This window comes from Osmerus eperlanus, chromosome 11, assembly GCF_963692335.1.
Source record: "Osmerus eperlanus chromosome 11, fOsmEpe2.1, whole genome shotgun sequence".
NCBI classification, from domain to species: Eukaryota; Metazoa; Chordata; class Actinopteri; order Osmeriformes; family Osmeridae; genus Osmerus; species Osmerus eperlanus.
The window spans coordinates 9,217,355-9,236,799 of NC_085028.1; the positions used below are offsets into that span (position 1 = coordinate 9,217,355).

At 45.1% G+C, this 19,445-nt stretch overlaps 1 protein-coding gene across 2 annotated transcripts; it reads left to right on the forward strand.

Moving 5' to 3' along the window:
* The first annotated feature begins 104 nt into the window (after positions 1-104).
* vps53 (VPS53 subunit of GARP complex) lies at positions 105-18,774 on the forward strand. Of its 2 annotated transcripts, none has more exons than XM_062472308.1 (22): positions 105-261; positions 703-783; positions 1,085-1,134; positions 1,246-1,312; positions 6,089-6,175; positions 6,779-6,894; positions 7,057-7,176; positions 8,659-8,737; positions 8,946-9,089; positions 9,273-9,415; positions 9,697-9,838; positions 10,123-10,221; positions 10,414-10,508; positions 11,434-11,676; positions 12,594-12,741; positions 13,080-13,162; positions 13,249-13,327; positions 13,597-13,745; positions 13,837-13,906; positions 14,057-14,194; positions 17,355-17,459; positions 17,793-18,774. In XM_062472308.1, exons 1-22 carry the CDS (start codon positions 175-177, stop codon positions 17,961-17,963), a joined length of 2,496 nt encoding a protein of 831 aa, XP_062328292.1. In that variant the 5' UTR covers positions 105-174; the 3' UTR covers positions 17,964-18,774. The 2 variants fall into 2 exon arrangements, with proteins under 2 accessions (XP_062328292.1, XP_062328293.1); XM_062472309.1 differs by having other exon boundaries at positions 10,126-10,221.
* Positions 18,775-19,445: the final 671 nt, after the last annotated feature.

Consider the following 19,445-nt stretch of genomic DNA (forward strand, 5'->3'; position numbering starts at 1 on the left):
AGAACAGTAGTTGAGGCATATCATGCACTTTATATTTTGAGAAACTTGACAGTCTTGTTTAGTAACGTGACAGTGTGCGTGGCGTCGGCATTGGCAATAGATATCCCAGAAGCCCGTCAACCAGGAAGTGGTCCTCAGTTGAAGGCATAAAGGTTGGGTAAGGGTTTTTCTAAAATGATGGAGGAGGAAGAATTGGAATTTGCTGAGGATTTGGATGCTATTTTGCACCTCACACCAGAGGTGCAATTGGCTATTGAACAGGTAAATAACAATGTTAATGCACTTTAAGGGACACTTAGTTGTGTAGGTAGCTGAAGTCATTGTCGATATAGCTGGTCCAGTCTAACGCGTTAGTCAGCCAGCGTTAGCGAGCTGGCTAGCTAGTGGAATCTGTGATCTGAGTTGTTATGCTGCTAGCGGACAACGTGTAACCAAAATGCAGATCAGTTTGCTAGCTACTTTAGTGTTGTATGTCGACACCGAAATCGGTGACGGGCGCTTAGTTGTTTGATGACAACATAGACTAGTGCTAGCTAGCTACAGACAGTAAACACGCTACACAGTAGTCTAGTTTAGTACAGTAACGTTAGCCTTGCTACTCTCCACACAGCGTCTGACTACCTAATAGGCTACATAATACTGTTCTTCCTACTGGTTTGCTTATTTACTTTGTGGAGTATTTTCCTGCTGCTGTGTCTGAAGGTGTTTCCCAGTCAAGACCCACTGGACAGAGCAGATTTCAATGCTGTGGAGTACATCAATACATTGTTCCCCACTGAACAGGTACAACATCATATTCATGTCATTACTTTCTTGCAATATTTCTGAAACGCATTTCGTTTTTGTTTTCAATTTCTTTACAAGTATTTGTAAAGAAAGACTAATTTGTAGTATTTGGAGATCAATTGTTGTAACGTAGACATGTCCACTAGAGGACGCTGTCTGCCCATGCTGTCTAGCACAAGGAATTTGGTACCATAGTTCAACGGTTGAGGGAGTGACTATTTAGATACAATATGGTATATTTTATCACAAAATGGCAATGTTATTCATTTTGATTTTATGATTTCTTGTTCCTTCATAGTCGCTCGCTAATATTGACGATGTGGTGAACAAGATCCGCCTGAAGATTCGGTAAGTAGATACTATATTGATCACGACCAAGTGTTTAGGGCAGATTAGTGACATTTGTCAGAGGTGTTTAACAAAGTAGGTCTATGTCTGCTGTGTATTCTATGTTCTCAGGCGTCTGGATGATAGCATTAGGACTGTGGTGAGAGGCCAGACCAATGTGGGACAAGATGGCAGACACGTAAGGATGGTTTTTCAATATGGGACTGCTGCTTGCAGTTTTTGAGCATGTTGCTTGCTTGTTAGTTGTGTCTTTCTTTATCTGAGTGTGTTCTTGGTATCACTCTTGGGTTTGGACAGAGGGGGCTTTGATAGATGAATAGCAGTGAGCGACTGACTGAGAGTCAGGCCTCATTGGATGAGGCCCCACAGAGGGTGGTAACTGGGGTTAGCTGGGCCTCTCCTGCTAGTGATGGATGTGGTGCTTTTAGCCACCAGCGAGATGAAGGATGTCTATGGCATATTACTGCTGCCTCTCACACACTCGCAGGTGCATACCTGCCAGCTCCTCGCTTGCAATCATTCAAAGACCGGCACACACACTCACACAAACATGCTGCCCCCCTCTCGCATATCACCACAGTGAGTTTATTACATGAGCTGGGTCTGTCTAACCAGAGCATTCTACTTTGGCATCTTCTTCTCATTACCGGTGAGACTATCCCTCCTCTTGACCAAGACGTCCTTGCCCTTCTCATTCTTTCCCTGCGTTCTCTCCTTTCTTTCTCCATCCACACAAATGGTATGGAAAAGGACTGGATGAGTCAGACCCAACCCCACTGTCTAAATTGGCATCTATTCGGAAAAAAGGGGGGAAAGATTCCCCTCCATAACGTTGGGATTCCATTTTGACCTGTGGTTTTGTGTCCCGCTGTTTTTGCCGGAACGTGTCGGAAAAATCTGTGATTTATGCAGAACTCAACTCTGACAGGGAATGGTGGTTTTAAGAGAACGGGACACCTGATGTTGAAGGTGTGTGTGTAGTGAAATAATCACTGAGATTAGGTGCGTGTGTGTGTGTGTTCTCTTGGTCTAGTCCCACTTGGCTACCACTGGAACATCTTAAGCATTCCTTACTGATTTCTGCCAACCTACGAGGTCTACACTGCATAGTTTGGTTTCTGGTCTCATCGCTGAGGCCCACTCAGCCATTCCTGTCACACAGAAGGAAAATCATTTCTGCAGACGGAAAGGTGCTTATTACGGAACGATAGAAGGATGGATGGAGGAACGGACAGAGTGAGAGAGAGAGAGAGAGAGAGAGAGAGAGAGAGAGAGATGGAGAGAGTTAGGTGAAAGGAAGGAAAGCATTGAATCAACTTCTCTGGCCTGATTAAGGTTTCAACAGCAGGCCTATGTGTAGATGAAGAAAAGAGAAGTTATGTGATGGATCGGTGAAGAGGGGCTGGAAAGGAAAGCAAGTAGGAGAGGAAGTGTAGGAGGGTTGGAAAAGTCTGGCCTAGTGGGTGTTTAGTCTGTAGGGAGGCAGCTATCAGCTGGACTGGGTGGGGATGAGATGTCTGCCTCAGATGCCCAGTCCCCTGGGAGCAGAATGCTGAATGCCAAGTGAAATTTACTGTGTGTGTTTTTCCGAAATAGATGTAGATTATCGTCATTAAAAGACCAATCAATATCTAGCAGGCATTCATAATATTTTTTTTAGGCCCACAAGGTATTCTTACAAGCCTTGAAGGAAAGCTTTGCTATAAGAAGCATCAGGTGACCTTAGAAGATGTAGAGTGAGGTGGTGGGAAGGAGGGTCGGGTGGGCAGTCAGTGTTATTAGAAGGAGAGAAGCTCATTAGCTAACCAAACATTTCCGATCAATTACACTCAGCCGGTCATTCCAGGTCATTTTCTTTGCATTATACTGGTTCACGTAGTTCAGCTACAGCCAAATTGCACAGTACACTCATATACACATACACATTCTCACACAGCTGGGTGTACTCATTTGGCAATATGGTGTCCCAACATTGTTAGGTCAGTGTGTGTGTGTGGCAGACGGGATCTGGTTCTTCATGCAGATTGGTTTTGGATAGATGTTTCATTGTTACATTTGGCATATGGATCTACTTATTGTACAGACTAAGATAGTAACTTCCTTAGGAAGTCTGTGTAAATATTTAATAAAAAATCTGGGAGGGCAATTTATAGCCCCCCCCCCCCCCATGTCATGAACTACATGTCTTTTCCCTCCCATTTTCACCCTCTTTCTCCCACCTTCTTGCACCTTGGCTGCTCTACTCAGTTTGCAGTCCAGCTTCTCTGCTGATTGTGTTTGTCCTTTCAATATAAGTAGGAGAGCACAGCCGTGTGAAACATATTGTTTTTAATATAGAAATGCTTGGTCAAAATTGTTATCTCTGGTAAGACACTCATAAAAAGTTATTCCACATAGCCCAGCAAATGTGTCATTTTGGACAATTGCTTGTCATCATTCTCATCATCTGTGATTAGTATGTGGCATAGAGGGATGAGGGATACAGAGGAGCACCTTGAACTGCCCTCAGCACTGTCCATTTTGTGTCATGACCAGATGTGATCTTTCACCTTCGGACAGAAGAAAGACAACCACGCTGTCATCATGGGCGCCATCCCAGCTTTTACATTTTGGTCCCTTAATGGAACCCCCGTCCCCGAGACGTCCTTCCAAAACTCCCCAAATAGAGTCCACATGTGCAGCGCTGCTCTATTTCTGCTGGGGAGACATTCATCCTCCCCCTTGTCTGACTCTGGGAACAGGAGATGGGGGGTGTGTGTGTTCATGTCTGCAGTGTGTGTATTGTTTTGTGTGTCTACTGAGAGAGATAGCCATCTCAGTTGTGTCCTCTGTTCCTGGATGCTCAGACGCTAGCAGGCTAAATGCAGGAAACGAGGGCTAGCAGAGAGGCCCGAGTCAGCCAACTGTACAAGTTCATTCAGGATCTTCAGGGGTCTAATGTTGGTTCAGCCTGGAGGGACTTAGTGATTACTCTTGAAGGTAGTTTAGTGAACTTAGCAATTTGGCCAAGTTGTTTTGAAGTTTAGTGGACCTGGTAATTAGTCCTAAAAGGAATTTTCAGCAGCGTGTTTTTCTATTGGGACCCTGTGAGTGCTTGGAAAGTGAATCCTTCCTTTCTCCCTCCTTTGATGAAACTGCTGTCAATGAGGAAAGGGGTTAGTGTAAGCAGCAGGGTCTCAGTATAATTGAAGCCGTAGCTTTGATTAGCCTACTTGTTCACCTACCATCAAGTGATTCCACCAATGAAGCTAGAAAAGGATAGCCCACATATCTTATTCAGACAGAGCAGGACTGCTGGGCATTTTGCTTCATCCTAGACACCCTCAACTGGTTCTGACAAACATGGTTCCAAGGTTTCCCTTCCCCCAAGTCAGCCACTCAAATGCAATGCAGCTAACTCTGGGGGGTGAGGACTTTAAAGCAGTAGAGAGGGTTTACCAAGCCTGTGGTCTCAGTTCCCTAATAAGCCTTGAGGGCTGCATGGAACAATGCACTGAAAAATAGAGCAACAACACCAAGCCCTGTCTCTTTCTCTTCTCTTAGTCATCTTGACCTCTGGATTTGGCCAGTGGTTGTTACAGAGTAAAAAAGACTGCTCTTTTTGACTGGGTAGTTGACTAGTCCACTTTTTTCCCAGAGAGGTCTTCTTCTGACCTTGAGGAGTAGTATATGACCCAATCGCCTTGTGAGGCCTCTTAAGATGCAAGTCTTTCTGAGAGGAAAAAGGAATCCACTGCTGTCAACACAGTGTGTGTTCGCTAGGCTAATCTTTAACTGAGGAATTGGGATGTGTGTGTGTGTTTGCCAGGGCTGTCCACTTGTGTCTCTGAAGAGGCTTGTAAAAGTGGTAAATTCCTTGGGCAGCTGGTGCCGGCTGTTAGCATTCCATGTGTGTGTGTGTGTGTGAAGGAGAGCGAGAGGGGAGCCAACGTTGTCTCCGCGCTGCAGCAGTATTCAAGCCCGTCCCAAAACCTCTCCCCCAATTACGACTGGCATCAGATGGCAGCGGCAAAGCCCAGCTCAGACCATCAAAGCCCAGCTGCCCGGCACTAAAGGGAAACATTAGATAGCAATTAAACAATACTACAAAATGCAAAGCACCACACTTCACTCCTGACATGTTGAAAAGACATCGTTGAAGTTCGTAATATGGCCCCGCCTGCTGTTCTAGCTGTGGAGGTTGACTGCTATAAAGCGATACACAGGACACAATACCAAACCTAGGCTACATGTCTTTATGATCCGTTAGAAGTATTCACACTACTGTTCTGGTCCATCTTTCAGGCGATGATATTTTCAGTGATGATTGTCAGTTGTCTTCCAGGAACATGATGTTGTGTGAATGTCAGCAGTATGAAAGTGTCACTCGCCTGCTCTTCGACCACCAGTTAGTTTGTCAATCCCTGAGTGTTTTTGTGTTTGTTCAGGCTGAAGCCCACTCTCAGCCTCCCCTGGCACAGACTGAGGCACGGCTAGAATAGGTCCTCCTGGGTGGAATGTGAGAACAAACTGTGGGAGACAGTTTTCGTTCTTTTGCACCTTTCCGTTTTCTTTTTTTTATCACGCCATTCAGTTTGGTTTTCCATTTCCCAGCGGAGGCACATAGAAAGACTGTTTATACAATTTGAAAATTGCCTAATTTGTTTTATGAAATAGCCTTAATGGATGAAAACAGGAATGTTACAGGCCTGTGTTTTAATCCTCATCTTCATTTGAGAAATATGCAGAATATGCTGAAATTCAAACCAATAAGAACAAAATCACTGCTCTGCCTCTCCTCCTGCTCTCTGCCTCTCCTCCTGCTCTCTGCCTCTCCTCCTGCTCTCTGCCTCTCCTCCTGCTCTCTGCCTCTCCTCCTGCTCTCTGCCTCTCCTCCTGCTCTCTGCCTCTCCTCCTGCTCTCTGCCTCTCCTCCTGCTCTCTGCCTCTCCTCCTGCTCTCTGCCTTCCTTCCAGGCACTGGAGGAGGCCCAGGTTGCCATACAACAGCTATTTGGTAAAATCAAAGATATCAAGGACAAGGCAGAGAAGTCTGAGCAAATGGTGAGTAAACAATCTGCCCAACCAGCCACCCAATGCTGTTGTCTGTAACCTCCCTACCATGGGGCACATTGACACTTAGGTTTCCTATCAGGTTAGGTAGAGATTCTGGTTCTGGTAAGGTTTCTAAGTTGGAGTCTTCCAAACAAACTTCCTAAGAGAAGCAGCTTGGGAAGCAGAGTAACTATCTTGTCTGCTGAGTCAAAATGACTGAACGGTCTTGCTAGCACCCTCTGCAACACAACCATGTGAGGACTCAGATATCCTGTAGGTAGGGAGTGTTATTTTAAGTTAAGGTAATGCTCCTGCCATATGGTGTGTGTGTATGTGTGTTTGTGTGTGGAAGGGGGTTACAGGAAGGCCAGTGGGCTGGGTGGGTACAGTAAAGAGGGAGAGGGGAACAATAGAGTGGGGGACCCCTCCCTCAGCGGGTATGTTTGAGCTTCAGACCGACGGGTGTGTCTCTCTCTCTGTCTCTCTCTCTGTCTCTCTCTCTCACTGTCTGTCTCTCTCACTGTCTGTCTCTTTCTCTCGCTTTCTGTCCCTGTCTGTCTGTTTTTTTTATTCCCCTTTCATCCATCCCCCCTCCTAATTCCTCCACCTCAGGTGAAGGAGATAACGAGGGACATCAAGCAGCTGGACCATGCTAAGCGTCACCTGACCACCTCCATCACCACCCTCAACCACTTACACATGCTAGCCGGGGGCGTGGACTCCTTAGAGTGGGTATCCTGTCTCTAAAGCCAATCATTGGCCGAGACCTATACTTGGATTACCTTGTCATTAAGATTAGATACGGCCCCACAGTTTTGCAAAGATAAATGATTTCCTGTTCACATACAATGTTATTTTGTGTGATACTCATTTCTGACTGTGTGCGTCAGGGCTATGACAAGGAAGAGGCAATATGGAGAGGTTGCTAACCTGCTACAAGGAGTGGTCAATGTTTTGGAACACTTCCAGAAATACATGGGCATTCCACAGATCAGACAGCTCTCAGAGAGGTAAAGTGCGCACACACACACATTTCTGACTTGTATACCTTATTGTGTGCCATTCAAATGTTGCTAACTGGACATCTGTTAAATTTGTTGGATTGATTGAGGGTGTTGGCCAAGCCAGGTCAGAAATATTCTGAAGATCAGATTATTTTTATAATTATGGTGGAGGCAGTGCATACACACACAATACACCCGCACACCCCCTCCCACACACACACACCCACACAGAGGAAGGAAACACTGAATAGAGGTTCTTTATCCCTGCATTTTTCCACTGAGGGAGCCCTGAGAATGTACATTCCTCCTCCAGCATTGTGTTTGTGTGTGCACATGTTAGATAAAGAGAATTTTGTGTGTTTGTCTTTGTACATGTTTTTCGTAGCCTGTGGATGTGTGATGTTAAGTGTGTAAAGGTGTGTGTTTCTGCCTGTGCATGTGTGATTGAGAGAGTAGGTCTTTTGTCCTTTCTGTATTTCTCTCTACAACAGAAACGGTTCTGTGTGTGTGCGTGCGTGCATGTGTGTGTGCACGTTAAGCACTATGCCAGACCCCATAGTGGGCCACAGAGCAAAGCCTCAGTTTCAGCCCACACACTCCCTGTCTCAACTTCTTCGTACAGCTGTGTTTGCGTGGATATCTGTTTTGCTTGGATTATTTGATAAAGACCTGGGTTGAGGAGGGCGTGTCAGGGAAATTGAGGGTGGTTTCATGATTTGTTCCCTAGTGTTTATCTAGGGATTTTGTGTGTGTGTGTGTACGCGTGCATAATGCTTTCCAAGTGATGGAAAAAGCAATCTTGTAGATGATTCTGGTGAAACAGAAAAGTAGTTTAACTGGAACGATGAGTCCAAACACACGCACTCACTTGTTACATATCTGTAAACCTCGTTTGGGCTGGCCATCTAATGTATTCCTCGGTGACAGCTAATACTGTATGATGGTTGACACTGGTCGATACCATACAGGCTGGCTCCATGTTTTGATTCAAAGCCCCAAACTATCCTTTTGATGTTATGTGGACGATGATGTTTTGTATAGGTGTAACAGCTGTATGGAAAGACGGAGTGTTCTGGAGAGACAAACAGAAAGATAGAGAGGGATGGACATTGGAAGGAACGAGGAGAGTAGATAGACCAGCAGATGCCCTGGCATGACTGTCTGTGTGTCTCTCCACCCTCATTTGTTTGTTCTGGAAGGTTCTGGTTGTTCTGGGGTTGGGCTCAGAATAGTCTACCTTCCATAATGACACAAGGGTCTAGCAAACCTCAAATACTGCAGTTCCCACCTTGGCCTCGGCAGGGTGTTTTTCAATGTCAGTAAAAGAAGAATTCATCCTACACATTTTATCCACGACAGGGCCCTTTTGTCCACAGTTCAAATTTCAAATTGTCCACTGTGACATTTTCTGAATTTTTACTGTTTATTTTGTGCATTTTTAGATTGCGTTTTCTCAACAATTGATGAACATTCCATTGTCTTCCTCAGAGTGAAGGCGGCCCAGAGTGAACTGGGGACTCAGATCCTGGCAGATTTTGAAGAGGCCTTCCCCGTTCAGGGGTCCAAGGTAACACACCCACGTCATGATCCGCTTGTGAAATGTTTTCTTTGTTCGTCTTTTGTTTCGTTTGTTATTCAGCTGTCAACACCTTACCGTTTCATTGTGTGTTAGTGAGAGCACATGGCATACATTATGTCAAGTCATTGTGCAAATGTCAATCCAGCACTGTGTGTGTGTGTTAACCTGTGTGTGTGTGTTGTCTGTCTTCCCACAGAGGACGGGGGGGCCCAGTAATGTCCTCAGGGATGCCTGCTTGGTGGCCAACGTCCTGGACCCTCGAATTAAACAGGAGATCATCAAGAAGTTCATCAGACAGCACCTCTCTGAGTATCTGGTGCTGTTCCAGGAGAACCAGGACGTGAGTGCTGACCAGAAGAGAACTCCACAGCCATCTTTGTTATGGAGGACAAAACTGTAAAAAAAAAAAAAAAGATGTCGTCAATAGTGTATACTTTTCTTGTCCTCCTCCTCTCTCTCTACCCCGTCTTACTCAATGTTTCCTTTCCCTTCTCTCCCTCCCCTCTCCCTGTCTCTCCGTCAGGTGGCATGGCTGGATAAGATTGACCGGCGCTACGCCTGGATCAAGCGTCAGCTGGTGGACTACGAGGACAAGTACGGACGTATGTTCCCAGAGGAGTGGTATATGACGGAGCGCATCGCTGTAGAGTTCTGCCACATCACAAGGTACACACACACACACACAAGCCTACACTTGTCCTCACTAGCTCAGAACAACAGATACACACACACACAAGTACCTCAACAAAGCCTGACACAACTGACAGACACACGCACAGAATTGTGGGAGGGAGTGATGATCTAAAGCTTTAACTTGCCGACTCAACCAAACCGCCACGGCCAAATTTCAGTTTGGTCCTCATTAGCCCAAATGAGCAGTGACCTTGTATTAACACATTACAGATGACATTGTGATGATTCTGTGCCTCTGCTTGTGTGTCGTCCAGGATAGAGCTGGCCAAAGTGATGCGAACGCGGGCCAAGGAGATTGAGGTCAAGCTGCTTTTGTTTGCCATCCAGAGGACAACAAACTTTGAGGGCCTGCTAGCCAAACGCTTCCCCGGCTGTACACTGACGGACGGACCTGGGGTAAGACACACACACACACACACACACACGCTCTTAGCTTGACTGTTTGGTTCGGTCCAGAGGTCACGCTGTCCTGGGTTTCTTCTCATCTATCAGTCTGGGACCCAAAGAGCTTTACTTGGGCTTAAGAGGCTGGTCGACTCCCTGGTTCACACTCTGTGCTGGTTTCCTGCTCTCCTTGAGTTCATCATTGATATAGAGTGGTCTGACATGGCAAGAATGCAAGCAAGCCAGAGAAGATTACCCAATTTAGTGTGTTTGTGGGCACGTGCGTGTTTCTTCAGCAGAAGAAGCCGGAGACCCCTCTGGAGTCAACCAACCCCTTCCTGGAGGACGAGGCGGGAGAGGATGGGGGCTTGGAGAAGGAGGACGATCTGGACAGGGTGAGACCCTTTACCTTTGGAACACAGCTCCATATGGTCATTTGCTGTCCCTTAATCACAGGCTTATGTGAGGGGAAAATGAATCTCTTTTAAATGCCCCTTTGACTGTGTTGATGAAGGTAACCCTTTCATTTTGTGTCAATGAGTAGACAGTCACAGCCCCACATGTGATGCCTCTTGTTCTCGCTCTAGCCAAAGAAGCCCAAAGCACCGGAGAACCCTTTCCATGGCATCGTGTCGAAGTGCTTCGAACCTCATCTCTACGTCTACATAGAATCTCAAGATAAGTAAGTCACAAGCCCACACACTCGTGCTAGTCAAGTCACGTGGTGGCATGTAGACCCCAAAGTGGGTGTGTCAACATGTGGGAAGTTGGCACAAACATCCAATACTTTTATGTAATCGCCTTTTCATCAAACTTCCTCCCTTTATCTGTCTTGTTTCTGTCTCCCTCTGTCTCTCTCTACTGTGGCAGAAATGTTTCCCATTAGCTGCATGACCACAGACGCTGAGAGAGGGGATCGAACAATGCCGTCACAGCAGATCTCTCTTTCTCTCACACAGACTCGCACCCTCACACTTTCCGAGCTTGTCCTCGTCTACTCGTTTACCTCCTAGTCTGTTACTTTCCACTTCCTTTGTCACTTTTTCCCCTTTTTCCTTTCTCCTCTCACCTTTCCATCATTTGTTCTAACCGTCTCTGTCTCAGACAGTGGTGTCTTCCCAGAAACAGAGCACCATTCTGGGCTTGGGCTCTCTCCCTGTGACCCCCTTAGATCTTGGATCTGTGGAGCGTTGAGAATTAGTCTGGCGGGGTAGAGCAACGTGACCTAGTCTCCGGCAGTGGCCTCCTTTCAGGACCAGCCCAGACTACAACAGGCTTTAGACAGGCTTTTCAACAGACCTTCATCCTAATTGGACTAGAACAGGACTGAATAGTTTGATTGTTATCAGAAAGTGTGTTGTTCCTTGGCATCCTTTCATAGGAACATTGTGCTGACAGGGGAAGCGAGACAGGAAATGTGAGCCTTTTAAAGCATTAAAGCACAGACAGGCTTCACAAGAGGCCTGGCACCTGGAGATGTCTGGACGATGCTGGAAAATTGTCCTTCTTGAATGCCTTTGGCGGGGGTGTGGGACAATCAATTCCCTTTTTTATGATCGTTGACACTATTTGTGTGTGTGCGTGCGTATGTTTGTCCCCACCCTCAGGAATTTGGGTGAGCTGATCGACCGCTTCGTGTCAGACTTCCGGGCGCAGGGCCCCCCCAAGGCGGGCACAGAGGAGGGCGGGGCGGTGCTGCCCAGCTGTGCCGACCTCTTTGTCTACTACAAGAAGTGCATGGTGCAGTGTTCCCAGCTCAGCACCGGGGAGCCCATGATCGCCCTCACCACCATCTTCCAGAAGTACCTCCGGGAATATGCCTGGAAGATCCTCTCCGGCAACCTGCCCAAGTGAGCATTCAACCGGGTCTGATAATCCACACTGCCCCTCACTTTGAGCTAAAGGTTTTGGACCACAATTCAAAAACCTTGATGTATTGCATGTCTCACTAGGCCTGGTTTAGGAAGACCACAGTGTACTAAATCCTGATCTCTCGTTCAGGCTAAAAACAATAATTTACCACGAATGGACCCGCATTTAGAAATGTCTAGTACCAGAACCCAAGGACCAATGTAAAAAATATAAATAAAATCTAAGCTTTCTTTCCGTGTTCTGTATCTGTCTAAAACATTCTTAAGTCTTAGAAAATGACACGCAGTACAGAGTAGAAGTCATTTTGATGAACGAGGCTGTCAGTTTTCAATTTCTTCATCCCCTCAGAAGCGTGATTGGTCTTTTTGAAGGGGGAGTTTGATAGTTAATGTCTTCAGTTGTTGCAGTGTTTGATCTGTGGGCTCAGCATGTCATGTGGTTCTGGAGTTGTTTACGCTGCGGTGCTGCCTAATACACCATGAGCCAAAGCAGCTTTTTGACTCACTGGCCACATTAAAAGCCTCTATTCACTGTGGCGCACACACACAGACAGACCGCACTCCTCTTGTGTGGCATGATATCTGTCGTTTTTTGGGGTGGTTTAAAGGGGGCCCTTCTGGGTTTAGATGTTGCGGTTTTCCCAAAAGTCTCGGCTGTTGTGATTTATTAAATAGAGGGGCATCGTTTTTTTTGGCCATGTTGCTGTGGCAACCTTGCCCTCCTGTTGGTCTGTGGTTGCTTCTCGATAATATCTAAAATAATTTTCCATTTTGTTGTTTTCCTCCTGTCATCAGAACTGTCTTGAAACTGCTTTGGTTTCGAACCAGTGCTTTTTCCCCTTTCTCTGACATGCTCTCCCACCCCCCCACCTTTCTCTCTCCGCTTTCCACCACAGGACTAACAGTAGCAGTGTGGGGCTGACCATCAGCAGCCTGCTGAAGGAGAAGGAGGGCTCAGAAGCCGCCAAGTTCACTGTGGAGGAGCTGTGTCTCATCTGCAGCATCCTCAGCACTGCTGAGTACTGCCTGGCAACCACGCAACAGGTCTCAGCACACACGCAAATAAACAGATGCATAATACATACTCATTCATATCAAACCCTCATATCTTCATGAATAAACAGTTGCTCACCCTGAATCAGGAAACGGTTGATCTTGATTCAAAGCTCCAAACACATGCTGTGTTATATCCTGTTGTGTAACTTGCTTTGACAATCATTTGATTGCTACACTTGAATACTGGAATAGATTTACCAATAGGTCTGGTTTTGGAGAAAAAAATTGATTTACGTAAATAAACATGCTTCCTTGTAACTAAAGATGGAATTGTAAAGTTAAAGTATGTGAGCGTGTGTGTGTGCGCGTGCGTGCGTGTGTGTAAGTTGGAGGAGAAGCTCAAAGAGAAAGTGGATAAGACCCTGGTGGAGAGAATCAACCTGACTGGAGAGATGGATACCTTCAGCACGTATGTACCACACACACACAAATAACTTTTCCAGCAATTAAGTGTACTTAATCTATATTTCCAATGGTATTTTCTTTGTCTTCCAGTGTGATCTCCAACAGTATCCAGCTGCTGGTCCAGGACCTGGATGCAGCGTGTGACCCTGCTCTCACCGCCATGAGCAAGGTGGGTCCCAGATAGGAACCTCCTGTTTCAGTCAGCAAGTCAGTGTGCTGACTCACTAACAAACTTTAGAATATTGTTCACTTCAGACCTAGCTAATTCCACATCTGCTGCTCATCACCGTAAACCTCTCTTTCTTCCTTACCTCTTGTTCTTTTTCTGACAACCTTTTTTTCTGTTCCATCACGCTGGTCATCACCTTCAACCTCACTATCGCTCACTATGCTCATTCTTTTTTTCTTCTTTATACCCAACATCCTCTCCCCTCCCAGATGCCGTGGCAGAGCGTGGAGCACGTGGGCGACCAGAGCCCTTACGTGACCTCGGTCATCATGCACATCAAGCAGAACGTGCCCATTGTTAGGGACAACCTGGCCTCAACGCGGAAATACTTCACCCAGTTCTGCATCAAGTTCACCAAGTGAGTGAACACTTCAGCTTAGTCATAAGTGGTGTTCTATGAACTAGTAAGTCTTTTAAGTCAGTAAGTACAAATTTTATCTCTCTTTTAGTTCATTCATCCCCAAATTCATCAACCACCTGTTCAGGTGCAAGCCTATAAGCATGGTGGGGGCGGAACAGGTATGTTAACTGTCAAAAACAAGTACAAAAACATCTCAAATGAAGTAGTATTAATTGGCATAGTTGTGTCTTATAAATATATGTGGAGTAGTGATTACATTTTTGAAAAATTCAAATGCATTATTGTGCCTTTCCTCGGACTTCCTGCAGCTCCTCTTAGACACCCACTCTCTGAAGACGGTTCTGTTGGACCTGCCATCCATCGGCTCACAGGTGCTCCGCAAAGCCCCCGCCAGCTACACCAAGATCGTGGTGAAGGGCATGACCCGTGCCGAGATGATCCTCAAGGTCAGAGCAGCAACGCTGACACAACCTGCTGACAATCTCTCCTCCACGCACCAGTGTGGAGCAATGTGTGTCCTCACAACCTTTAGCACACACAAATGAAACATCCTGATATAATATGTTTTATGTCTTCACTCAATCGCAGCAAATGCTTAAACATGGATCCTAGACTTAACCTTAGCTACTTAATTTGACGGAAACTTATCCTTGATGCCACATTATACACAACTTGTGTAGCTGTTAAACTTTTACCACATCCATTAACCTAAAAAACTAATCCAAACACCAACATCCTATCCTAAATTTCACATATGTTTATCATAACTATAAAGTCAGTAACCTGAACCATTAAACAGGCTAAAATGGGATTAGTTTAACATTATCATAAGTACTTTCACTTTCCACTGATTTGTACGATACTAGCAAACAATAGGTTTACTAAATAATTTGTGGTTTGACCACAGAGACATTCTCTAAAATGTGTCTGACTCAAGTGAGCAGATTATCAATTTGAATTTAATTTTAGTCTGCCTAGCTTGAGTAACCTTTTAATTGTGTCTTCAGCTTCTACTCAGGAAAACATTTTTATGACCGTGTACCTATAAACTGGCCCACCTCATGTTAGGTATGGGAATATGAGCCAAGCTGTGCTCCCTCTGATTTCATGAGTGAGACAGAGGAAGGCAGGATTTACACAAACACACACATATACACCCCACACTACACAACACGCACAACTAGCTTTTGGCAATGCTAGATTCAGGGGAAACAGACCTATCTTTTGTCTGGACCCCCTTGCCTTATAGGATACCTTTTAAACCCCGCCCATCCTATCTCACTCCTATCTCATCTGCACTCGGTTGGGGGAGTGTTTCCTGTTGTCCTCGGGCAGGAATGCATCATTGATCTGCCTAACGGCCAGACTGGGACCTGCTCTAAAATACACAACATCCTACAGTCTCTGTCATCAGGAGTAGAATACAGCTCTTTTCTGCTGTCCCTGTGTGTCTCTCTGGCAGGCATTTAGCAAGCAAAACTAAATATCACTCTGACTTTTATTTAACTCTCAACACTTCTTGTGTGTGTAAATACTCTGACGGTTTAAGTCTCAGATACAGTAAGCGTAAGAGTAAGCCATATTCGAACAAAAACTAAAATGTAAATGCTGTGACGTTTAAAAAAAAAAGGCTCAGACATTTCTAGTTCCTTACAGCAAGTTATGAAAGTTATCACCGAATTTCTTACACCACATAACCTTGTGCAACATCTTCCTTTACGTGCTTGTAATACGCCACATCGCTGCTTTGAAACCGCCTCATGCATTGTTTAGCCGACTCTCTCCATGTCATCACCTCCAGGCTGCCAACACCCTGGACGTGTATGGATGGCTCCACATGTGGACCACAAAGCCTTTAGTCCTTGGGGGGAATGCCTTGAATGTGTTTACATACATTCCCCCTGGTCCGCTCACTGTAGCCCTAAGACCCAGCCTTGAAGTTGTAAAAAGCCGTACAAGTGCAGAGAGGCTTGCCCTAATCTGTCCAATGTTTCTGTCTGACTGGTACCTATAGGTAACCCCCGCCCCCCCGCCAACACACACACACAAGTAATTGATCCCACATTGACGTACAGGCACTAAAACAGAAACACGTAGAAAAAAGCATGATTTCCCTCTTCAACCCTATTCGCGAAACTCAGAACAGTAGCATACACAATAATATTCACAGGTGCAAAGTTTAGGTGAACTTTGATACAGGTTACAGAATGATTGTGAGTTTTGGATACAGTATGTTCTTTCAGCCAGGTTTTTAAAGAGAGTTGGTGAGATCTGAATTTGAGTTGCTTTGAAGTATTGTACTAGATCATGATAAATTCCTAATGATATTTGGAGGGATTTTCTCTACATCACCCAGCCTTTTGTCAGATCATACAGAGCCCTTGTCCTAGAATCTATGTAGATTTGTTTCTGTCTCTCTGAGGCAGCTTTGGCCAGCATGAGGCCCGTGAGACGTGGCTGTTTTCCACACTTCCAGCCCACACCACCCCACCCCAGCCCTCTCCCTACCACCAATGCTCTTTTCAGGGGTGGGAGTGGAAAGGCTACCCCCCTCCTCCTCTACACACACCACCATCTCCCTTCAGCCTGAATGTTTTTTCCTCTTCTTTCCTCCCCCCTTTCTTCTCTCTCTTTTTTTACGGGGCGAGCTAACTACAACAAGGTCCCTCAAGGCTTTCCCTTGGCCCTGCTCCAGGACAGTTGCTTAGTAAATCACTCAGTCCACAGGGGAAGGAAGCCAGAGAATTCCAGACAATCCACAGCTTTGAATGTCCCTCTCACTCTCTCGCTCTATGGCCCTCTCGTTCACTCTATCTCTGTCTTCTTCTATAACACACACTTTCTGTCCCTACAGCTGCGTCCTACTCTGTCTCTATCTTTCTCCAGGGAAACTTTGGAACAGGAGCTGGGCTAGGTTGGATGTTGGTATTGGGCTAGGGTGAAATGTTTTGGGGAGTGGATGGAAGGAGAAGGGAAGGGTGCAATTCCAACTACCTTTTCGTTTTATTTTTCTCCATCAGTATCTGTCAACCATGTGTTCGTCTGTAGCGGCTAAAAACACTAAGAACGCTCAGCACTATCTGATCAATGTTTTTATTTTTTTTAATCTCACTACCCTTAAGAATGAAAAAAAGAGAGTCTGGTACACAGACTTGGCTAAAGCCCTTAAAGTTAACCTTTTTCTCGTCTCTCTACTAATACCCATTTTGCCAAAAATCTCTCATTATACCTCAGAAGATAATTACCGTGACCATTAGGAAGGCTAATTCACGTCCGCTCATGCATGGAATAATTGGTCTGTAAAAAGACGAGAAAGGAGGGGGCGGCCCTAAATATAGCACTGCCGTGTGGGCTCATTGTTTTCAGCTTCAACCACTTGCATACTGTCTTATGTACTCCGCCCCATCCCCCAATCTCAGTTTGCTGTATGGTACAGTACCATGTGCCCATGTGGAATCACTTAAAGATCTTGTCGGTTGTCCCGTGAAAGGTGCTCATGTTAAAGCTCATGTTAAATGGGATTATGAAGATGTGTGAATGTATCAGTCATATTGATGTTGTGTCGTGTGTCGTGTCCCCCCCCCCACCCCCACCCCATCTGTCCAGGTGGTAATGGCGCCACATGAACCCCCAGTGGTGTTTGTGGATAACTACATCAAGCTGTTGGCTGACGGCAACCCTGAGACCTTCCAGAAAATTCTGGACATGAAGGTTGGTTCAGTTCCCCTTTTTTTGCCAAAGACACTGCCTTTCACTTGTTCATCCTCTTCCTGCTCATTCAGCCTTGTTGTCTTGCTGTCCAGTGGCTTTTTTATGGTGTTGTGAAATGATTTTCTTGCATCTTGTTGCTTCCTGTTTGTTACAGTTTTCACCCCCCTCTCCTCTTGTTCATCGCATCATTTCTCTAACACTTAGTTTTTTGGAGGACAGGCAAAATGAATAATGGATAGATGTACAAGGGCAGATTATAGTACATTATTGTTTGTGGTGAGACAGTTCTGTACTGCATTTCCCAATGTCTTCCTTTTGTTGTGTTTCATGCAGGGTCTGAAACGCAGTGAGCAGAGCAGCATGCTGGAGCTGTTCAGACAGAGGCTGCCAACCCCTCCATCTGGAGCTGATGGGGGTCCCTCTCTTTCCTTCAGCGCCCCTACCCCTGAGCAGGAGTCCTCCCGCATCCGCAGGCTGGAGAAGCTCATTAAGAAGAGACTGTGAAACACACACATGCACATGCAGTCAACCTCAAAAGGAGAAGAACTGGGCTTCTCACTTTCCTCTACAAATCCTCTGATCACACATACATACAAACAGTTTCTCATGACATAGGCTCCCTGTTTAGTGATTATGGAACATTGTGGGTAAAGCAGAGAGACTAATATATAGCTTTTTTTATTAGCATTAATATGACCTGTACAATTTCAATGTCAAATTATGCTGTTGGCACATATGAGAAATTTACTTCTCGTTAAGTTTTTTTGTTTGTTTTTTGGTTCTTCTTTAACGACACTAATACCTAAGCTTTGTGTTGTCGTTAAATGTACAGTACATCATACACTATACAAAGCTGAAAATGTGTTTGCACTTAGATTAAATCAGGAGCTACCAACTAACTCAAAACTGCTTGAGGCAACATGCTGCCACTCTGGCAACTATCCATACCTGACTGAAAAAAGTTGAAATATTTGAATGTTCAAGCGTGTTGTCTGTGTAGATTGATAAATTGCTATTAGTTTGCTCTATGAAGTAATGGAGGCAGTTTCTAGGGTGAGTCTATTTCAGATGTCTAGTGTTTCAGTTTGGGTAGAGACATTTATTGGGTTTTGATGTTACAATGGTGTCCCATCATGCATTGCTGCCTGGTCTCCAGGTTTAGTGATTAAGCCCTCAGTTCTGGAACTGGGAGGATCTTGAGATTTCCTGTCTCTTCAATCAGACACCGGGCAGTTTCTTTGGGGCTTTTAAACTCCCCCAATGTTATTTGGGAAATTAAAACCAGTCCATGCCTTAAAAAGCAGCCTTTGGCCAGGAGAGTTGTGTATGTGTGTGCATGATGTGAAGTGTTTTAATTTCTTTAACCTTTCCCTGAAGTACCTCCCAGACACTGAGCCCTATGTGTGTTGTCATGTCAGCTGATTTAGCTAAATTGAAAGTGAAAACTTGAAGGTGGTGAATGATTCCTGGCCAGACTTAGATTATCAATGGCTGGTGACAGTAAGCTCTTTTGAATTGAGTTTGAATGGAACATAATCAAGCCAGCCTCAAACCAACATTTTAACTGGATTGTTAAAGTTGAAAAGGTGTTAGCCTCTGCTGGCAATGTAGTGAGTTATTTCTCCATTCTGTTCAGTCCATCTGTATATTGTTTTGTCCTGCAAGATAATTGAAATGGTTTATTTTATTTTAAATTAAGGTCAAGCATCATAGTGTAGAGGTTGGGGTTTGAATGGTTTTGATTGTGTAAGATGTGGTTCGTAGCATGGACCTCTGTCCCCTTGAAAAGAAAGTGTTTGATAAATGGATTAATATATTAATGATGTTCTTGATGTAGGCCTACATTCCTGCCTTTGGTTGATTATCATAATGTGTATTTTCAGAGTAATATTAGCTATCTGGCAACTACTGGAGTAAAAGTTTGCCATAACCTGTCTTGTTTTACTGTTTCGTATTAGGCAACTGCCTTTGCAAACAACTGTAGCT

Bases quoted from the DNA above. Each gene is read 5' to 3' on its own strand.
- vps53 (XM_062472308.1), top strand. From the start codon at position 175: ATGATGGAGGAGGAAGAATTGGAATTTGCTGAGGATTTGGATGCTATT. The intron at 784-1,084 runs GTACAACATCAT...GTTCCTTCATAG, and splicing joins CATTGTTCCCCACTGAACAG to TCGCTCGCTAATATTGACGA. The intron at 10,222-10,413 runs GTGAGACCCTTT...TTCTCGCTCTAG, and splicing joins AGGAGGACGATCTGGACAGG to CCAAAGAAGCCCAAAGCACC.